The 21,237-nt window shown below is 35.1% G+C and overlaps 1 protein-coding gene across 1 annotated transcript in view; it reads right to left on the bottom strand.

The window, feature by feature from the left end:
- Window positions 1-5,295, bottom strand: part of LOC135216325 (pituitary homeobox 2-like) — a 107,288-nt gene extending 101,993 nt beyond the window's left edge. Inside the window, exon 1 of the mRNA XM_064251499.1 lies at window positions 3,965-5,295. Coding sequence (XP_064107569.1) covers window positions 3,965-4,505 — 541 coding nt within the window. The 5' untranslated portion in view covers window positions 4,506-5,295. The remainder of the gene's footprint in view (window positions 1-3,964) is intronic.
- Window positions 5,296-21,237: the final 15,942 nt, after the last annotated feature.

The raw sequence follows: 21,237 nt of genomic DNA, 5'->3' as shown, positions 1-21,237 counted from the left end.
ACTAACTCGTCGATAGATAGCTCGGTCACGAAAGATTTTTTTTTTTTTTTTTTTTTTTTTTGTCACGCCTGGGAGTGAATGAAATTGGAGTCTAACTGTCCATCTCGCGTCGATGTTTGTCTTGCTGAATGTCGAATTCCTTCAAAGATGCTTCCTTTGTTTCAAATTCTTGAAACTCGACATTGACGACAAAGTTCACGAAATGGAGTTTTACAGTTTTGAAAATCTACACTGTTCACCAGCTTAAGTTTTACATAGATTGTTTTTAAAAGATTTCTAGAAGTCGACAGTTTCAAAATTCTGCTTTTTAAAAGTACGCAATTGACGCTGGATTTCACTGAGCCATGAGGAACGTGGTGTGTGGAATTTACTTCACTTTTATCACTTCAAAAGTGACAACCTTAAAAAGAAATCTGCTATTATTCTCTGTTATTAACTGAGCCTTTATTATCAATATTAGTATTAACATCAATATCAATATTATTATTATTATTATTATTATTATTATTATTATTATTATTATTATTACATACAGACTAACTGACCTTTATCATCGATATTATTTTATTATTATTATTATTATTATTATTATTATTATTATTATTATTATTATTATTATCATTAACTAGTGATGCGATGTACCTCAACCATAATCCCCAGGCAATACTTGCAATTGCCCATCTTCAAAATATTTCTAAGCACATTCCTAAAAAAAAGCAAAACAAAAACAGCAAATAAATAATTCATGAAACTGTTCCCCAAAAAAACAGCTTAGAACTGGACTCTAAAATCAATATTTATTAGGAAATGGGAATCAATCTTCATTATTTTTCTCATTGTGATGTTTTTTCTTTCTCCAAAATTTAAAGTTTCATGTAGGGAAATTTCTTTGAGTATTATGCAGTTTTAATATTTATGATTGCTTTTGGCGGTTATGATATGAGCAGAAATGCACAAGGCAGCTACTGTTTGTCCTGTAGCTTTAACTCTGTTCCAACAATTATAATAATGTTATGAACTTCACAATCCCGTGAAGAACAATCTGTGTCATAATATTCCACAATTATATATTAGAGTATAATACTAAGTTTGTTTTACGGAGTAATATAGTCTAATATATAATTGTGAATTTTTATGTCACAATTAATAATAATAATAATAATAATAATAATAATAATAATAATAATAATAATAATAATAATAATAATAGCTGTATTTGCGTCTTCGGAAAATGTCCGGCGAACAGAGAAACGTATTCTTGTGAAACTTGTTGAAGCAGTTCAATATACAGCAGCTTAAAAATGACCAAATATTGACCGGCAACGTGACACCTTAAGGCTGGAGATGGAAGGAATCGGAGTCGGTCATTTTAAGACTGATTCATGCTCATGCTCCAATCTACTGAAACTCTTGCTTTATGCCAGTGTGCCTGTCCGTTATATTATATATATAGGTATATATATATATATATAATATATATATATATATATATATATATATATATCAATATATATATAATATATATATATATATATATATCAATATATATATACATATATATATATATATCAAATATATATATATATATAATATATACATATATTATTATATAATTATTATATATATATAACATATAATATATATAATATATAATATATATATATGATATATAAATGTATATAAATGTGTGTATGTGTTTGCGTGTTTATTTGCATATGTATACAAGGAAGAATAAGAATATCAATCGTACGCATACACACCCCATCCGCAAACACAAATACACCCATACGTCCAAAGTGTTTACGAGGCAGCGGAGGGACACATACCCTGTTTACTGTAGAAGTCAGACCTCCTGCTTTCACGATAAATCGAGGGAGACTTTACGTACTCCTTCTCTTTATCTCACTCCCAACCACTCCCCCATCCTCCCCCCCCCCCCCCCCCACCAACCATCTACCCTGGCCTCTCCTGTCGTCTACTATAACAAGCTCGCTAAGAATCAAGACAAGGTTTTTCACACCTTGATAAGCGGCCGTGGTTAAGTCGGTACCTCTGATAAGAGACGAGCGATAAGAATCGCTACGCGGCCGCCCGGCGATATGCCCAGACCACATGGGACATTGTAATAGAAGACTGTGAGCAGAGAGAGAGAGGAGCGAGAGAGAGAGAGAGAGAGAGAGAGAGAGAGAGAGAGTTAAGAATTTTGTACTTTTAAGCTAAAGGGTTTGTTTGGAAGTGCCAACAGAACATTCTCTCTCTCCTTCTGCTAATGTTTCGTGAATAAGAAATATATATTTAGGGCATAATGATAAGGCACTATGGAAAGGTTTGATCTCAAAGAAAGAACTGTTCGGAACGAGGTCATATATATAATATATATATATATATAAATAATATATATATACATGGTAATATAGTATATAAAATACATACACATAAAATCATATATATATATATATAGTATATATTATAAACTTATAATATATATTATAATATATATTTTATTATATATATATAATTTTTAAAGTACATGGTATATATTAAAGTATATGTAACATACCCACCCCATATCCAATTTTATATATATTATATTAATATATAATATTAAATATTTATAATATATATAATGATAAATATAGCAATAATATATATGTATACATAAATATATACATATGCATATATATTATTTATTTATTTATTCTTGCGTGTGATCGTGCGTGTGTACTTCAGTTCTAATATGAAATTTGGAATTCCTATAAGGCGCGCAAGCATTCACAAATCTTATGCATAGTCTTATGATCACCTCTTTCACAAATGCAAGGTCACAAAAATAGATTAAAACAAGAAAATAACATCTAACTGAGAATCTCGAGAATTTTCTGTTTAAAAATTTCTCTTACGACAAATATAAATTTATAAAATCAGCACTTGGGAACTAACGTGACAGAGACATATAGCCTAAGCTGTGTGCGAGGGTAGGTACGGATAAATAAATGTGGGTTGTTGGTGTCTGTGTATACGTTATACGTGTATATATATATATATATATATATATATATATATATATATATATATATATATATACGTGTGTGTATGTATGTATATATGTATATCTATATGTATATATATATATATATATTATATATTATATATATATATATACACACATGTGAATTTTATCTTATCACAGTGATTCATATACACGCATTAAGCTAGAAATATCCTTTAATATCTAAGTCGTTTCTATCTCGGAATTAATATATTTTCATGTATGTTACTCGAAGGGGAATTTCTTATCAACAAAAAAATAAAAAATTCCCTTTCAGTTAACATGTATGAAAATATATTAATTCCGAGGTAGAGCGAATTAGATATTAAAGGTCATTTGTAGCTTAATGCGTGTAGATGTAGATATATATATATATATATATATATATATATATATATATATTATATATATACATATAATATATAGACAGATATATTTAAGCTTCTCCCAAACTCTACAGTAGGACCAGCAATAAAATAAGAATGATTTAGTCATTATTAGGAGAGTGCGGACATGCTTAATCGAGTGAATTATGGAAAACATTCAAATATATAGATAGAACAACACAATGCTAAGCAATTAAGTGCGGATAATAAAGAAACGTCAGTGCTGGAATAATTTGATGCACGAGAATAATAAAGACGATTATAAGGAAATAAGAGTTCTAGAATAATTTGACACCGAAAATAATAATGGCAAACATGTTGGAAATATGGAACTTTATTAAGGAAAATATCAGAACCACTACGAAACAAAATTATACAAAATGCGAATATTCATTAATAAACACTGATGCTACAGAAACTGCAATAAGAGAAAAATAATAATAATAATAATTAAAAAAAAAACAGTGAACTACTAAGGCTAAAATAACTGAAGGTTTAGGCCTAATGCTCAAATTTCCAAATCACTTACCGGCGATAGGTGGTTTCTTGTCCGTCGGAGTGGGCGGCAGGACTGTAGACGAGGGTGTTGGAGTGAGCGGGTGCAAGGGCGGTGGCCCGCGAAGTCCACCCACAGCCGTCTGATGTGGTGAGGAGAGCGATGCGTGAGAGTGTGACGTGGGCGCGACATGTGAAGAAGTGTGAACGTGAGACAGGGAATGAACGGAGTCGTGGGCGTGAGACACATCCAGTGGGTGGGCTGAGGCTTGAGTGTGATCATGGACGTGGGCGGGGGTGTGTCTGTGACGGTGTTCGTGGCTGTGGGCCGGGGTGTGAGGATGATCGTGGGCGTGAGTGTGGGAAGAAGGGTGGCTGTGGTCATGACCGTGGGCGTGTTCATGTGCGCCGTGCGATGATGTGTGGGTGGGGTCGTGGGCGTGGGAATGTTCGTGTGTAGAGTGGACATGATCATGGGCGTGGGTGGGCGTGTGAGACGGGTCATGGGCGAGCGACGGGGGCTGCAGATCCACGAGAGTGAGGCCCTCGTGAAGGCCCGCAGCGAGGCCCTCCATGGCAGCGACCCTCGCTGATATATATCCTTCAAGGAAGTCACCAATCGTCAGGAGGAGGAGGAGGAGGAGGAGTAGAAGGAGGAGGAGGAGTAGGAGGAGGAGGAGGAAGCGAGGGTTTTACATGCGAATGATCCTTTAACCTCCTTCGGCAGTAGGTATCCTAAGAAAGGGGGGACGCCCCCCACGACTCCTCTTCGGGACCGGAAGCAACTCCACCTCCACCTCTACCACACAACCACCACCTCCACCGCCGCAGTGGGGCCCCTCACTCACTGCCCACTCAGGAGCAACACGTCCAAGTCACGGTTTCCACAGCGGTAAATTCGGCTCAGTTCGGATCAGGTCGTAAGTCGCGGCAAGTCGGGCCAATCCTCCGGTATCCGCGGGAATCACCGACGACGCTCAATCCAGGCCCGTCGGAGTCCACCGAGATCGGCCGTCGCCTCCGACGCCGCTAGTCCACCCCTTGCCACTCCAAATCTTTCGAAAATCCCGCCCAAGTCGCTGGTTGTACGAAGAGCTTACTGCTGAAGCTCCCGAAGCCTCAGTGAAGTCCCTGGGCTTGGCCGAGCTTCGGACAGACTCCCGACAGCTTCGTCAGGTCTGGGCCCGGGACGATATAGCTCACGCCTTCTTCCTTCGGCAGTCAGTCTCTCACGCAACCGAACACGTTCGAATCGTCCCTCAATTTTTAGTCTTTTATCAAAGTAATACCGGTCTACAGCACAACGAGTCTTACTAGGAACAATCGGTATTCTGCTATGGCCGTGGGTATTGCCTGTAGTTAACTTGGGCTAAATCATCCGACATTATCTTCGACCATTTGGCGGAGTGGAGAAGGGGGCGGGGCCTCGTGCGCTTAGCCAATCAGCTGTCATCTTCGCACTCCCAGAAACAAAAGCTTTTATCCACATGCTTTAACGCCTGAGGTACATCGTCCGACGCACTCTTTTTCCATATCAATCAAAGTCTTGCCATAATAAATTCGTATTCTCCTGCAATAGAGCAAGAATGCGTTCGAGAGAGACTTGAAAATGGGACCCTCTTAAAAATGCGTCTAGCAGTGCGTGGCACGTTGCGACTAGGGTTGTGGGGGGGAGGATGCTGTCAGGGGGGATGCAAGTGGGCGGGGCTAACCAATGGGCCGCACTCAACCATGTCCGTCAATTTAATACCCAACGAATACACTCCCGGCTAAATTATGGTGTAGTCAATTTGATTTGTAGGCAAGAGGTAGAAAGTCAGGAAGGAGACTACTGAAATGTTTCACCATTTGATCTCGAAGGAAAGAGAGGGGAAAAAAGCAAACTTTTTTTTTTTTTTCCCTCTCGCTTCCTCAGACATTCGCTCTTCGGGAGTAGGGGAGAGGGAAAAATATTGATCCATTACCTCGGTCGTATGATTTATGTAAACTTATCTAAAAGAGGGCGAGAAAATAATTCCTTAATTGCGGGTAAAAGCTTAACGGGGGCCGGGAGATGGGAGTGCCAAAAAATATCTGGGAAGAAAACCGTAGTCAGGGCCGTCTCTAAAATCGATAGAGGGAGCCGTGTATACGGCGGGATGGCCCCCGGAATACTGATTCGGAGCGACCCCCCCTGTGTAGGGGGAGGGGGGCGGGTTCCCGCCAACTCTTTTCTTTATTTGCTTCATTATTTCCAAACTTAGAATGTCCTCAGGCAATGAGGTCACTTGCGAAAGAAAGAAAAAAAGAATCTAATTTAAAGTATGAGTGCTTTAAGAATTGGCGCACCAGTATCTGAGAGCGTGGATGCTTGCATGCATGGTTTGTGCTTGCCCTTGCGTGGAACTGTATGTTGCTTTGTGCGTTTGTGTGTATGTGGGCTATGAGGATAATGCAGATTTGAAAGGAATTCAGCTGATATACGGAAACATTAAAAATGATTTTCAACTCTAAATTCGACATTCCGGTTTTTGTTGAGCTTCTCACTGGTAGACATATTGCTGTTTCATTCATAGGCAGTAATGCAATTATGGTAATGAGCACGTTTGCGTGCACACGTTTATTGCAATTATACATACGCATAAAGAAATTACAGAGCTGCTTCGAAATATGAAATGTGATTCTTGACTTACCTGTGCTTTTAACGTATAATTATTTGCTGAAAATTAATAGCAGACGAAACATTACATTTGAACAAAATACTTGAATTACCTAGACCTCTAAGAGTACTTATTACTTATTGCCAATATATATATATATATATATATATCTATATATAATATATATTATATATATATGTATAATATATATATATATATATCATGTGTGTGTGTTTATGTGTGTATGAGTGTGTCCGTACTATATATTATATATATATAATATATATATATAATATATATATATATATATATATATATATATATATATAATTTAATATATATGTTATGTGTTATATATATATAATATATATATATCTATACATTACAAGATATTAAATGTAATTCTTGACTTATCTAATTTTCTTACGAATTTTGAATCATTTCCTACAAAAAACGACAGATAAAATATTAGTTAAATAAAGTACTACTTGAATTATCTGAACTCCTAACGACTAATTATTTTAAAAGAAACTATTACAAAATTGCTTTCAAAATTCCAAATACCGACTCCTGTCGAGTTTCTCACATCTAATTCTTTTCCTTCAAAAACTATCGAGATCTTTAAGTGTCTGGCAAGAAAATATTTCTTTTAATTGTGTAATTACTATGAGTAACGTTAGCATTCCTTCAGGCTCTAATTGCCTGGAATTTTAGAGAGTAAATTGCCGTTGTTATCATTAACATGAACATTTTTTAGGGGTAAGGGGAAGCGGGGGGGGGGGGGGGGGGGAGGTGTGGTGGGGTGACATGTTAGTCTGGCTGACTGAACGCTCACATCAGAATCAGTTTCGAGATATTTTAACTTAACATTACAAATGTAAGCTTATTTCTGCTTCTTACTACAACTTCTACTTCTATTTGTAGAAATAATAATAATAATAATAATAATAATAATAATAATAATAATAATAATAATAATAATCCAGGGCGACTCACTGTCCCCACTACTCTTCGTAGTAGCCATGATTCCCATGACAAAAGTACTACAGAAGATGGATGCCGGGTACCAACTCAAGAAAAGAGGCAACAAAATCAACCATCTGATGTTCATGGACGACATCAAGCTGTATGGTAAGAGCATCAAGGAAATAGATACCCTAATCCAGACTTGTAAGGATTGTATCTGGGGACATCAGGATGGAGTTTGGAATAGAAAATGCGCCTTAGTCAACATACAAAAAGGCAAAGTAACGAGAACTGAAGGATAAAGCTACCAGATGGGAGGCAACATCAAACACATAGATGAGACAGGATACAAATACCTGGGAATAATGGAAGGAGGGGATATAAAACACCAAGAGATGAAGGACACGATCAGGAAAGAATATATGCAGAGACTCAAGGCGATACTCAAGTCAAAACTCAACGCCGAAATATGATAAAAGCCATAAACACATGGGCATGCCAGTAATCAGATACAGCGCAGGAATAGTGGAAAATGGACGAAGGCAGAACTCCGCAGCATAGATCAGAAAACCAGGAAACATATGACAATACACAAAGCACTACACCCAAGAGCAAATACGGACAGACTATACATAACACGAAAGGAAGGAGGGAGAGGACTACTAAGTATAGAGGACTGCGTCAACATCGAAAACAGAGCACTGGGGCAATATCTGAAAACCAGTGAAGACGAGTGGCTAAAGAGTGCAATGGTAAGAAGGACTAATAAAAGTAGACGAAGACCCAGAAATATACAGAGACAGGAGAAAGACAGAAAGAACAGAGGACTGGCACAACAAACCAATGCACGGACAATACATAAGACAGACTAAAGAACTAGCCAGCGATGACAATTGGCAATGGCTACAGAGGGGAGAGCTAAAGAAGGAAACTGAAGGAATGATAACAGCGGCACAAGATCAGGCCCTAAGAACCAGATATGTTCAAAGTATGATAGACGGAAATAACATCTCTCCCATATGTAGGAAGTGCAATACGAAAAATGAAACCATAAACCACATAGCAAGTGAATGCCCGGCACTTGCACAGAACCAGTACAAAAAGAGGCATGATTCAGTGGCAAAAGCCCTCCACTGGAGCCTGTGCAAGAAACATCAGCTACCTTGCAGTAATAAGTGGTACGAGCACCAACCTGAAGGAGTGATAGAAAACGATCAGGCAAAGATCCTCTGGGACTATGGTATCAGAACGGATAGGGTGATACGTGCAAACAGACCAGACGTGACGTTGATTGACAGTCAAGAAGAAAGTATCACTCATTGATGTCGCAATACCATGGGACACCAGAGTTGAAGAGAAAGAGAGGGAAAAAATGGATAAGTATCAAGATCTTGAAAATAGAAATAAGAAGGATATGGGATATGCCAGTGGAAATCGTACCCATAATCATAGGAGCACTAGGCACGATCCCAAGATCCCTGAAAAGGAATCTGGAAAAACTAGAGGCTGAAGTAGCTCCGGGCCTCATGCAGAAGAGTGTGATCCTAGAAACGGCGCACATAGTAAGAAAAGTGATGGACTCCTAAGGAGGCAGGATGCAACCCGGAACCCCACACTATAAATACCACCCAGTCGAATTAGAGGACTGTGATAGAGCAAAAAAAAAAAAAAAAAAAAAAAAAAAATAATAATAATAATAATAATTAATTATATTATTATTATTATTATTATTATTATTATTATTATTATTATTATTATTGATTATTATTATTATTATTATTATTATTATTATTATTATTCTAACGCTAACACATGAATGAACTCAATTCATCCTGTACATAAATTAATGAGCAGACTCATTCAATGTCTCTGTTGAGTACATTATGATAATAATAATAAATAATAATAATAATAATAATAATATAATAATAATAATAATAATAATATAATAATATTATTATTATTATTACTATTATTATTATTATTATTATTATTATTATTATTATTATTATTATTTTAGTTATTATTATTATTATTATTATTATCATTATTACTATAATGACATCACATGAATAAAATTAATTCCGTGCATGAATTAATGAGGCAAAGTCATTACGTATTGATTCAATGTTTCTGTTGAGTGAGCACTTTGGTTGGTCGGTGTAGATTATACAGGCTTATTCCTGCACGGGCCCTTGCCTTACTAAGAGAACCGGCGCCTGCATCAGAACTTTCTCAAACTATATCTTATGCTTTTTCACTTTCTGATGGAAAATGGGTTTCAGCATTGGTTGTTCCTTGTTTCCGAATTTGATAGTGATGTCTAGAATATTATTATTATTATTATTATTATTATTATTACTATATTATTATTATTATTCAAAGTTAAAGTTAATTGCTGCCTCAGCTGCATTAATTTGATAAAGGTTCTTCTCTTTTTATTAGAACCTTTATAAAATTAACGCAGCTGAGGCAGCAATTACTTTGAATTAAACATGTTTAAAAGATGGTTTACTTCCAGCATATTATTATTATTATTATTATTATTATTATTATTATTATTATTATTATTATTATTATTATTATTATTATTATTATATTAGTGAAGGAAAACGGTTATTCTCACGGTAATATTGTTTTCGAAACTACTGTTACCCTTATAATGAATAATATAATCAATACTGAGTTAATATGAAATTCATTCATCTGTGCGATCTAGTGTCCTGAAAGCATAGCAGAGGATTAAGCTAGAAATTTAAATCATTCGCAAAGCCGATATTCTCTTGTGGAGTTGCAGAACTTCTCAGGGTTCTTGGGTATATTTACTACAGATAGTGCTTAGAAAGAAAACTTTAATGATAATGTTGATATCAATCAATCAACTGCATCTTATGGTACTTCACAGTATCACCCGCAACAGTTTTTTGTTCTAATAATTTGGTAAACGTTTCATAATTACAAATTTTGAAAGTAATGAAGCTTCAGTTCGACTCTCTCTCTCTCTCTCTCTCTCTCTCTCTCTCTCTCTCTCTCTCTCTCTCTCTGTATACAATTAAAGTATAATTTCAGTTTGATTCGTTAAGCGTACAGCGAAGCTGTAAGTGCAAAAGAAAATTATATAAGTATATACATTTTATAATTCAAGCCATACATCCATGAGTCTCTGACTCAAAGGTTCAGTATTTGTCATTTCAGAATTTGTATGCTTAAGATTATCTTCGCTAAGATATCATTTATCATGTATTTGGAACTACGGGCAGTGCTGTTCTCAACCAGGTCACGGTTCGAATCCTTGCCAAGGCAGAAAGACTCATGAATTATAATTCCTTTGGGTGCTTGTCATTCCGAAGGTATAGTGAATTCGATATTAAACAATAGTTTTGGTTTGGCATTTGTATAATTGAGAAAAATTCATGTATATGTATACATTCACATACACATTTAATATTTACACATATGTGTATATATCTGCCCATGCACGCACACGCACACGCACACACCCACACGCACACACACACACACACACACACCAACTCATATAGATAGATATATATATATATATATATATATATATATATATATATATAATATATGAGGTATAGTATAAATACTACATACATATATATATATATATTATATATATATATATATACATATGCATATATATATATATATATATATATATATTTATATATATATATATTATACACATATATATACACCATCAAAATTACTAATTGATGAAGCAAAGTTTACGGAGATTAAAACTAGCATTAAACATTTTGTGCCAACATTACACCGCACTTTTTCGTAGCAATATATATATATATATATATATATATATATATATATATAATATATACATATATATATATATATATTATATATATATATATAGATGTTATATAAATATGTATATATATATAGTTATATATAGATGTATACATATATATTATATTATATAATATATATTATATATATATGATTATATTTATATATAATGTCTATATATTTAATTATTATATTATAATAATATATATATATATATATTAAATATAATCCAGTCTTAATTAACTTCGGTTGGTTTCTCTCACTAAGGAGAACCCTTTTCTGTATAACTGCAACTAAAGCCGGACCATAAAATATAAGAGTCTAATCAAATGCAGTTAATCCTAATCCTCAGGTAACCGGGACGAATATATAAGACCATAATTATCGCGTTTTACTGTCTTTGGTATAAGTTATAGATATTAGACATGCTTCCGTGGTATGGTATAGTTCTTACAAATACTTGAAGGAAGTTGGAGGGGGGTGGGGGGGGGGGGGGGCGGCTAGCTTCATCTAATGGTAGATAGATGTATTTCACTTCGAGGTACTCTGATACATTCGTGAAATCACAATCTGCCCATACATTCAGCGATTATAGACTTCATTTGATTTTAGGGAACTAGACAAAGTTGAATTAAGTTGGACACTGCTGTGATTAACTAAGTCAACCATTCCAGTCAAATAACACACATACTGACATGCATATATATATATATATATATATATATATATATATATATATATATATATATATATATATATGCTTAAAAAAAACTCAGTAGATGCACATGACTTCATTCAATAAGCGAATACCACAGGAAAATGATAGGCAGAAATCCAAGCGCTTTCGTCTCTATTGAGATATTGTCAAGGAATGAATGACAATGTTACACCAGAATTCCATCTAATAAAAGGAGCCCATAAAAACGCCAAAATATATTGAGAAATACTATATTTCAGAGACTGCTGTCTACCTGAAGAGGGAGACAGAAGTCTCTGAAATAGAGTATTTTTCTCTCTATATTTAGGCGTTTTTATGGGCTCCTTTTATCAATATTATATATATATATATATATATATATATATATATATATATATATATATATATATATAAAGGTATAAGCCACGAAGGAAAGATAAACAACGGAGTTTCTGCAAGATCTTTCGACTCAACGTCCTTTACTCAGCGAGTAAAGGACGTAGAGTCGAAAGATCTTGTAGAAACTCCGTTTTTTATTTTTCCTTCATGACCGATACCTTCATTTATGGATCTATCACGTTCCGAACTTTCGTGACTCAGTTATATATATATATATATATATATATATATATATATATATATATATATATATATATATATTTATATATATATATATATATATATATATATATATATATATATATATATATATATATATATATATATATATATATATATATAATATACATACAGGCACACACATATATATACATATAAACTGAATACGTCTTTATGTTCTTAGGTCATACAGCAATGGCATTGTCAACGTAATTACTCCTAAGATAGAGTAGAAATGTCTTATTTGTAAGCGAACAAACTGTCCTTTACAGGCTGTTATATGAGCAAGAGCCCGTGCTGGCATAAGGTCAGGTAAATCTAAAACAACAACTGTCCATACGAGCCTAAACGTATATTTTTAAAGACTGTATCTTATGAATAGTTAAGTACAAGTAATTTATAAGCCGTTGATTTTACGTTATCAATTCAATAAAACTACATTCAATACGAGAAACGGAATTTCACCTGTATGAGAAGAGCGCGCCGTCTTTCGTCCCTTCCACAGGGCGGGTACTTCATCTCATTTGTCTAGACTATGGTCCTTTCCCAAATCGCTAGTGAGCCTGTCAATCTTATTTCTTTTTTATACATTTGGCAGCAAAGGCGAGGAGCTGAAAAAGTTTCTGATTTTGCTTGCAACATTCATATAGCCTATTTAGCTGCTTGCATCCTATTTTGGTTTTACTCGTTATTGGGAGTCTTTGAAATTTCGCAGTCAGAGCTTTACTTGTGAAGTTGGTATAATGAGCTAGATCATTTTTGAATTGCTATTTTATCCTTCAAAACACCCGTGCGAAGGCTGTATTCGTCTCGTTCATATACAGGTTGTTTGAAAGAGCATGAACAAGATCTGTCGAAAGATCTGCATAACCAAATAATAAAGATCCCAGCCAGCTTTGGTTCGAAATTCAAGCAGTCACAATTTATAAAAAAAAAGAGAGAGAGAGAGAGAGAGAGAGAGAGAGAGAGAGAGAGAGAGAGAGAGAGAGAGAGAAAGCTACAATGAGACGAAGTTCATGTTAAAAGGTAAGGGACAAAAATTGTTGTTCACTGCTAATCGGTAGTAAAATATGAATATTATTAGAGGAATCAGTCAACATCAAAATGAGATGAGAAGCATAGTTCAGCCAGTATCAAAACGCACTGACTCTATGATGCAACTGACCTACGTAGATCATTTCTTGCATGCAATTTTATGAATAAGTATAATTTTTTATGAAGATATTCTCGTTTGGTTAATAGTGAGACGTTTGTTCAAATAATGTTTAAAGTTTCGAAATAACATCATAGCTATAGTGGCTCCTCGTTCATAGTTCTTTTTTTTTTATTGTCAGTGCTCATTATTTCATTACATGTTGACATTATGTCCACTCTGCCAGTGGAACCTTTCATACGTCAGAATTATCAAGGCCAGGCTGCAGACATAATTAGTTATTAAGCGTGAAATGAGGTAACAATAAAAGTGATTATTTTTGTCTTTTCAGGAAAGGGAATAGGTGATGATATAGGCATTCATTTTTGCTGATATAAATATTTAGTCATAACATAATGGTGTCAATGAAACATAACTTTTAATTAATTCCAGTAACAGTTTTATGCAGGAATTTTTGAAGAAATTGATTCAAAGCAGATTTTTCATTTATTTATTTATTTTTTTTATAAAATCGCCTCGCATCATCGTAGATGCGCTCGCAAAGAGTAGGGATTGGTCTTTAGTTTCTCATTGGTTCTGTAGTTACAACTATGATGAGATCGTTATAGCCTTATTTTACATTACATGTTTTTTCTTTCCTTCTCCGTAGATTAGCCGAACTGAGTTTTTCGTGCATAATTTATTTACCCTCTCATCATTGAGCAACTTGCTATTAATAAAACTAAAATTAACAGATAAGAGTATTCATTTGCTGTTTTTGTCCACGCTTGAAAATTTACTAATCTGACTGAAAACTGAATTTTAAAGACGCAAGGGGACGAAATACACCTCATTCCAAATTACCGAGTAAATTTAAAAATAGATAATAAAAGTATTTTTTAGTTAATAAAGAATATCACTTAACTGAAAACTGAATTTTAAAGGCTCAAAGGGCCGAAATACACCTCATCCCAAATTACCAAGTAAATTTAAAAATAGATCATAGAAATACATTTCAGTTAATTAGGAATATCACTTATCTATAAGACCTCACAAAATTTCGAGAACATGCTTCTCTTTCCAAATGGACGATAACACATTTTAATAGAAGTCTAAGACATTTCTCAGAGGTGCGGAACTAGCCATACTTCCCAATGGTTAAAGTCAGTTTGAGTCTAGTGATAGATATCCATAACGTCGTTGTCTCCCTTGGCTGATTAATTAACAGCTTTATGAGGTCATGATGAAACTTTACATGAATTTCCCTAACGCCAAGATGATATCACCGGGAGAAAGAACTGAAACATATATGGTTGCGTGAATTTTATTTGGTTAAATAGACCGGATGTCACGTAAATGGGGTACTTAACGAACTTTCGAAATGGAATGACATCATTTCTTGTAAATTGCCACCTGGCTTAGCTGGAATGTATTAACATTGTCTTTTTTTTTATTACTGTTATTCCCAAGAGACTGAGACGGGCATAATTATTAAATGTGGTTCCCTCATTAGAAATTACACAGTAAAGCTTTAGTAGACTCAAATTCTTCGTTGAAGGAAAATCTGCCTTTGATAAATAATAATAATAATAATAATTGTGGGCACAATTTTCAGTGTCGAAAATGATAGCAGTGATTGCAGGTCCACAATAATATCGCATGTGAAGTATATCATTTATCATTTATCATTAAACACTTTATATACTTCACATGCGATATTATTGTGGACCTGCAATCACCCCTCAATAATAATAATAATATAATAATAATAATAATAATAATAATAATAATAATAATAATAATAATAATAATAATAATAATAATAATAATAATAATAATAATAATAATAATAATAATAATAGTCCTTTAGTTCACATAAAGGCGATATACAGACATAGACAAGGGAGATACAATACAATGCAATCCACAAAACCTGTTTTCATTGTAAATTCTTTTATTTGTTTCTTATTCAATCATTATGTCACTCAAAAATGGCAAAAATTCAAAATATGAGGCTTCCATTCTATCTTGGTCCTTCATTTATTTATGTCATCCAAAATTTTAAGAAAAATCAAAATATGAGCGTTCCATTCTTGTCTTGATTCTTCATTCAGTTATATCATCCAAAATTTCAAAAAATGGAAAATATGAGGATTCCATTCTATGTCTTGGTCCTTCATTCAATTATATCATCCAAAATTTCAAAAAAATGCAAAATATGAACGTTCCATTCTTGTCTTTGGTTTTCATTCAATTATATCATCCAAAATTTCAAAAAATTGCAAAATATGAACGTTCCATTCTGTCTTGGTTTTTCATTCAACTATCTCATGCAAAATTACAAAAAATGCAAAATATGAACATTGCATTATGTCTTGGTTTTTCATTCAATTATGTCCTCCGAAATTACGAAAACTCATCATACGAGCGTTGTCAAAGTAAGTGAGTCCGTATGTTGAAGTATTTACGCACACATATAGCTCACACTGTGCGTTCGAAACTTAAAGTATTTATGAGCTGGCGAACTCATTTTCCATGATGGCACATGACGCAAAAATTGCCAATTAGTCGACCCGATGACATGCCAATTAGTGCATAACAAATGCCTCCGAATTTGAATGACTTTGCTTCGCGTGCAGAGAGAGCGAAAAAAAAGCCTAAAATTAATGAGGGAAGTTAATTTTCGGAAGGGGAGACATTAAGGAAACGCGTTACTCCTAATGACTTATCTTTGTGGGACCGTCCGGGCAATTCATTAGGTGTGAATTATTATTATTGTCTGACACCGGAAGATGTTCGATGCCATTAGAGGAAGGTTTTATTATGAAGTTCGCGCGGGAAGGAAGACTTTGTGGATTAGCATTGGGGCAAGAGTATACGTGTCAGGCTGCTCAGGCAACATGCACCATTGTCTTGGGTTTTATGATTTTTGCTTTGTTTTGTGAATTTATGTTTTTACTTATTTAATGCTTTTAATACTTTTTTTTCCATATTCTCTTCTTTTCTGTAAGTGGGCAGCCCATTCTGTTAAAGATTACCTTAGAAGTTCATAGCTATTGTAGGCTTGTCATAGTATGATTACATACATACATACATACATACATACTTACGTGTACATATAAGTGTGATATATATATATATATATATATATATATAATATATATATATATATATATATATATATAGTGTGCATGTGTGCGCGTAAATTATATCATTCTTCTCTCAGGCTACTTTCCATTCATCCCATGAACTCTAATCTGTTATTTTTTGCGTGTGCGTGTGTGTGTGTGTGTTTGTGAGTGAGGTGGGGTATGGAGCGGGAGAAGGCTGAGCAAAAATGTCTCAAAAGGCGTTGAAAAGGTTTCGGAACAGCTACACCCTTCAAGGAGGCATGGCAAGAAAAGACAAGACTTATCTTCCTACTCATATTTGTGCTTGTGTGCGCTGAGCTCTCTTTCTGTGCTGATTTGTATTTTGGGTCTGCTTTCTTACTGTTCTCGTTCGGACATTCTAATCGTCTATTTATATTTGTTCCTTATCATTGTTTACGCATGATCATGCATTTTGAATTGCAGTAATGATACAAGTGCTAAGTGGCTCTGGATCTCCTTTACCAAAGGAGAGAGAGAGAGAGAGAGAGAGAGAGAGAGAGAGAGAGAGAGAGAGAGAGAGATCTTTGAATCTTGGTCAACTTGTGTATCACGTCTCATTCAAGGTAAAAACATTTCCTATGGAATCTACTCAGAAAATTTATGAGGGAAAGGTCATACATATTGTTCCCCACTTTTCCAGTTAATGAGAGACTGGTAGGTCCCACGAAATGAAAATAAATAATAACGATGACAGACTTCACCATGCCACAACCAGAGCCACCCCCCGCCCCCCGCTCTACTCTCTCCCCTAGTACGACCTCCTACCCCGACCCCCCTCCAACTTAGCCCGGCGTCCACGCACAATTCTCTTTTATCATTGATTTACAACCAATAAAGTGCGACAAAGTCCGCTGATAATGAGATCAAACACAGGAGACTTATCTTGTTAAACGCCGGGCGGGAATCCATAAGGATGATCGCGCGTTGAAAATTGGGAAGAGATGAGCCACAGCTTCACTGACCGTGTAATGCTTCCTGTCTCTTAGTGCTTTGATCTCCATATACGCTTCTCTTCGGTCGAACTTTGAATCGAAAATTTAATTATCAGTTTTCTGTAAAAGGAAGCTATTGAGATGGTTTTGTCTGTCCGTCTGCTATTTTTCTGTCCGCCTTCAGATCTTATAATCGTCTCCTGAGGCTAGTGGGCTGCAAATTGGTATGCTGATCATGCACCCTCCAATCATCAAACATACCAAATGACAGCTCTCTAGCCTCAGTAGTTTTCATTTTATTTAAGGTTAAAGTTAGCTATGATCATACGTCTGGCACCGCTATAAGTGTCAACAGCACTGGCCACCATCGGGCCGTGGCTGAAAGTTTCCTGAGCCGTGACTGAGTTTTATGGGCCGTGGCTGAGCATTTCATATAGTATTATATGCTGTACAGAAAACTCGGATGCGCCGAAGAAACTTCGGCGCATTTTTTACTTGTTTTTTTTTTCTTTTTTTTCTTTCCATTTATTATTTCTAATATAAAGGGATTTCAATAATTATGGAGATTCAAGTACCACGACAGATACATTTAAAAAATTTTACATTCCAACAAAAAGTAGGGTATAGTAGGACATCCTGAATTTGTAAATCCAGTTTGCACAAATCCATTATGGGAAAATCACAGTTGTATAGTACAAAAGCGCGTTTTTCAACCTAGTAGCGTTTCCTCGGAATTTTTTTTTCTTTTACTTATTTATGGACTCATTTTCTTAAGAGAAAAATTTCGCAACTGGAATGTCACGTCAAAATGAAGCCCACTTTTCAGCCTATGAACGAGGACAGCATTGTATATTGAATCCCTTTGGCTATTATAGTGCAGTTGGTAGCCTTTTGGTCTCGTGATCTCGGGGCTAGAGTTCGCTTCCCCGTCAGGGAGTAAATTGTTACCACCAAGGTATATAGAATAAGGGAGAGAGGTACAGTCACTTTGGTCGCGGGGGTAGTTGTGGGGTATTTCCGTGACAGGCCTGGAGGCCAGGGTGGGAGCGGTCAAGGCAAGTACTACCTTGGGAAACTTAAGTACCTTGGGTCGAAGAGATTAGGCCTGTAAGATGTCCTTTTCACTCTGTTATCTTGTATACGTTTGGTGTTCTTTTGAATTCATATAGGTCACTGTACTACACATACAAAATCGTGGATTGATAATGTTTGGCTCTCTAATATATAATAGAAACCTTAAATTAATATGCTTGACAGGACTTAAAAAAATATTCAATTAGCATTTGACCTGGCATTTATTTACAAAGGCTTATGTATAATTTTATAATACATTATTTAATAAACTAACATAGATCGACATAGATAACACATAACAGTATCTGACTTCATAATGGAAATGAAAAATACATAGTAAAAGTGAAAAAAACAACAATTTTTAAAATTTTCATGGCATTATTTAGTTAATTTATGCATCTTTTTCTTTTTTTGCCTGCTTGATAAAATTTGGGCATTCAGACCTCTCATTCTAAAAAACATCCGACATCTGAGAAAAAACAATATTACTTTAAAAGGCAAGGATAAACAATTTTCAATATGGCGTGCCAAGTCGCATAATACTCCATTGCCTGGTCTCAGCGTATTTTCTCCATTGTATGTTTGAAACATTTTTTTCCGTTACCTTTAATTTTTCAAATAACTCAGCACTTGGTTCCGTTAATTTATCATCATGTCGCTCTACTGCACTAATCCAGGTACCTTTCACTATTTTAAGTTTACATCCTAAGAACTGATAATCTGGAAATTTAGATGCCACATAACCTCCAACATATCGAAGGCCCTCTTCGTCTGCAACATTCTCTGAAGTTATTTCATGAAATTCATTTTCAAAGTTTTCTGAATCTTCTTCTGGGATCTTCTCATCTTCAGTAGAGGCAAACACCTTTGCAGAAATCATAAGCTCTCTTTCAAGATCGGTTTCATTTGAGTCATTATTTTCACAACTTTTCTCTTGACTGAACATTCCTTCCGACATATTTGAAGAATCGCACTTCTTCATCGAGTTACAATTTTTTCCAGTTATAGAGTTTATTTTGCCAAGTAAATATGACCTTATTCTGTGTTTGACTTCAACTGGCGTAGGATGATCATAAGTTGCACCCATTTGTCTAAGACAGCCAAACATGTTTTCCAGTCCATCTTGGTTAAGTCTGGAGGTAATTATGTATGATACATCATATTTACTTTTATACATATGCAACCTTGGCAAGGATTTGCATGACACAATAAGTCCCTTTTGGAACTGATAGATCTTATTACTTTTGCAAACTCGTATTGTTTCAGCAGTACACTTCATATTGTCAAGGATTTTATTCTGTTCCGTCAGTTGCATTCCATAAGTATTTATAGATTTTTTTTCTGTCATAAGGTACCCTTGAATTGAACACAACAAACCAGGAGTCGGCAAGCTTTATAAAGTCCCTTGTACTTTCCCAGGACATGCTCGTCAAAAGTCCCTGACTTCCATAAAAATCTAAAGCTTTAGATGTTTCCGAAAGAAGCTGCACTGCTTTCCTCACATTCATACGTCTGAAATTCATTGCTGGGGCTCGCGATCCAAGAAGTTCCTGCTGCAGGTCTCTTTTATATGCATTTTCTTCAAAATTTTTATTGCATATGCGATGAGCAGTAGGGTTAAAGTAGTCCTTTCTATTACAACGATGAATCCATTTCCGTCTTGTTTCCTCATCACAAGGGAATCGGAAAAAGGATACCTCCTCTTTTTTTTCTACTATTTGAATAACAACCAAACACGGCGCAGTTGTTTGGCATTATATAAATAATAATTTAGATTATATAAAAAAAAAATCAAACTATGGTTGTATTCGAAGAATGTAAAACTAAATCAATACAGAGATGACTGAAGTGACTTGTGATTTACATTGAATGAAAACGGTAGCTGAGTGACTTCTCGCCCTGACCTGGCCTCCAGGTGATGCGGCTCTTGGGGGGTGGGGATAAGCCGCAACCCCCCACAAATGACTCTACCTGACCATTCTATATACCTTGGTTACCACTACCAGTGGTCACCACCACGAGTGACGACGTCGCGGTGGGGAGTTGGGGTCACCCGGCTGACGTCCGCCCGAGAGGCACTAGAAGTATTTCCAAAATGACCACAGCTCTCTGGCGGGGCCGTTTGGGTTCTCCCACGTGTGTTTAATCTCCGCATATCTGCCATAGCAACAACAGAGAGATAAAACCATTTCTCTTATTACAGATATCAAATATCATCTTTTTCGTTACGCAGAATTCTAAATCAGTTACATAGTTCACGATTGAT

Source organism: Macrobrachium nipponense, chromosome 6, assembly GCF_015104395.2.
Source record: "Macrobrachium nipponense isolate FS-2020 chromosome 6, ASM1510439v2, whole genome shotgun sequence".
In the NCBI taxonomy this organism is placed as follows: Eukaryota; Metazoa; Arthropoda; class Malacostraca; order Decapoda; family Palaemonidae; genus Macrobrachium; species Macrobrachium nipponense.
This window is presented reverse-complemented; position numbering and strand designations above follow the sequence as displayed.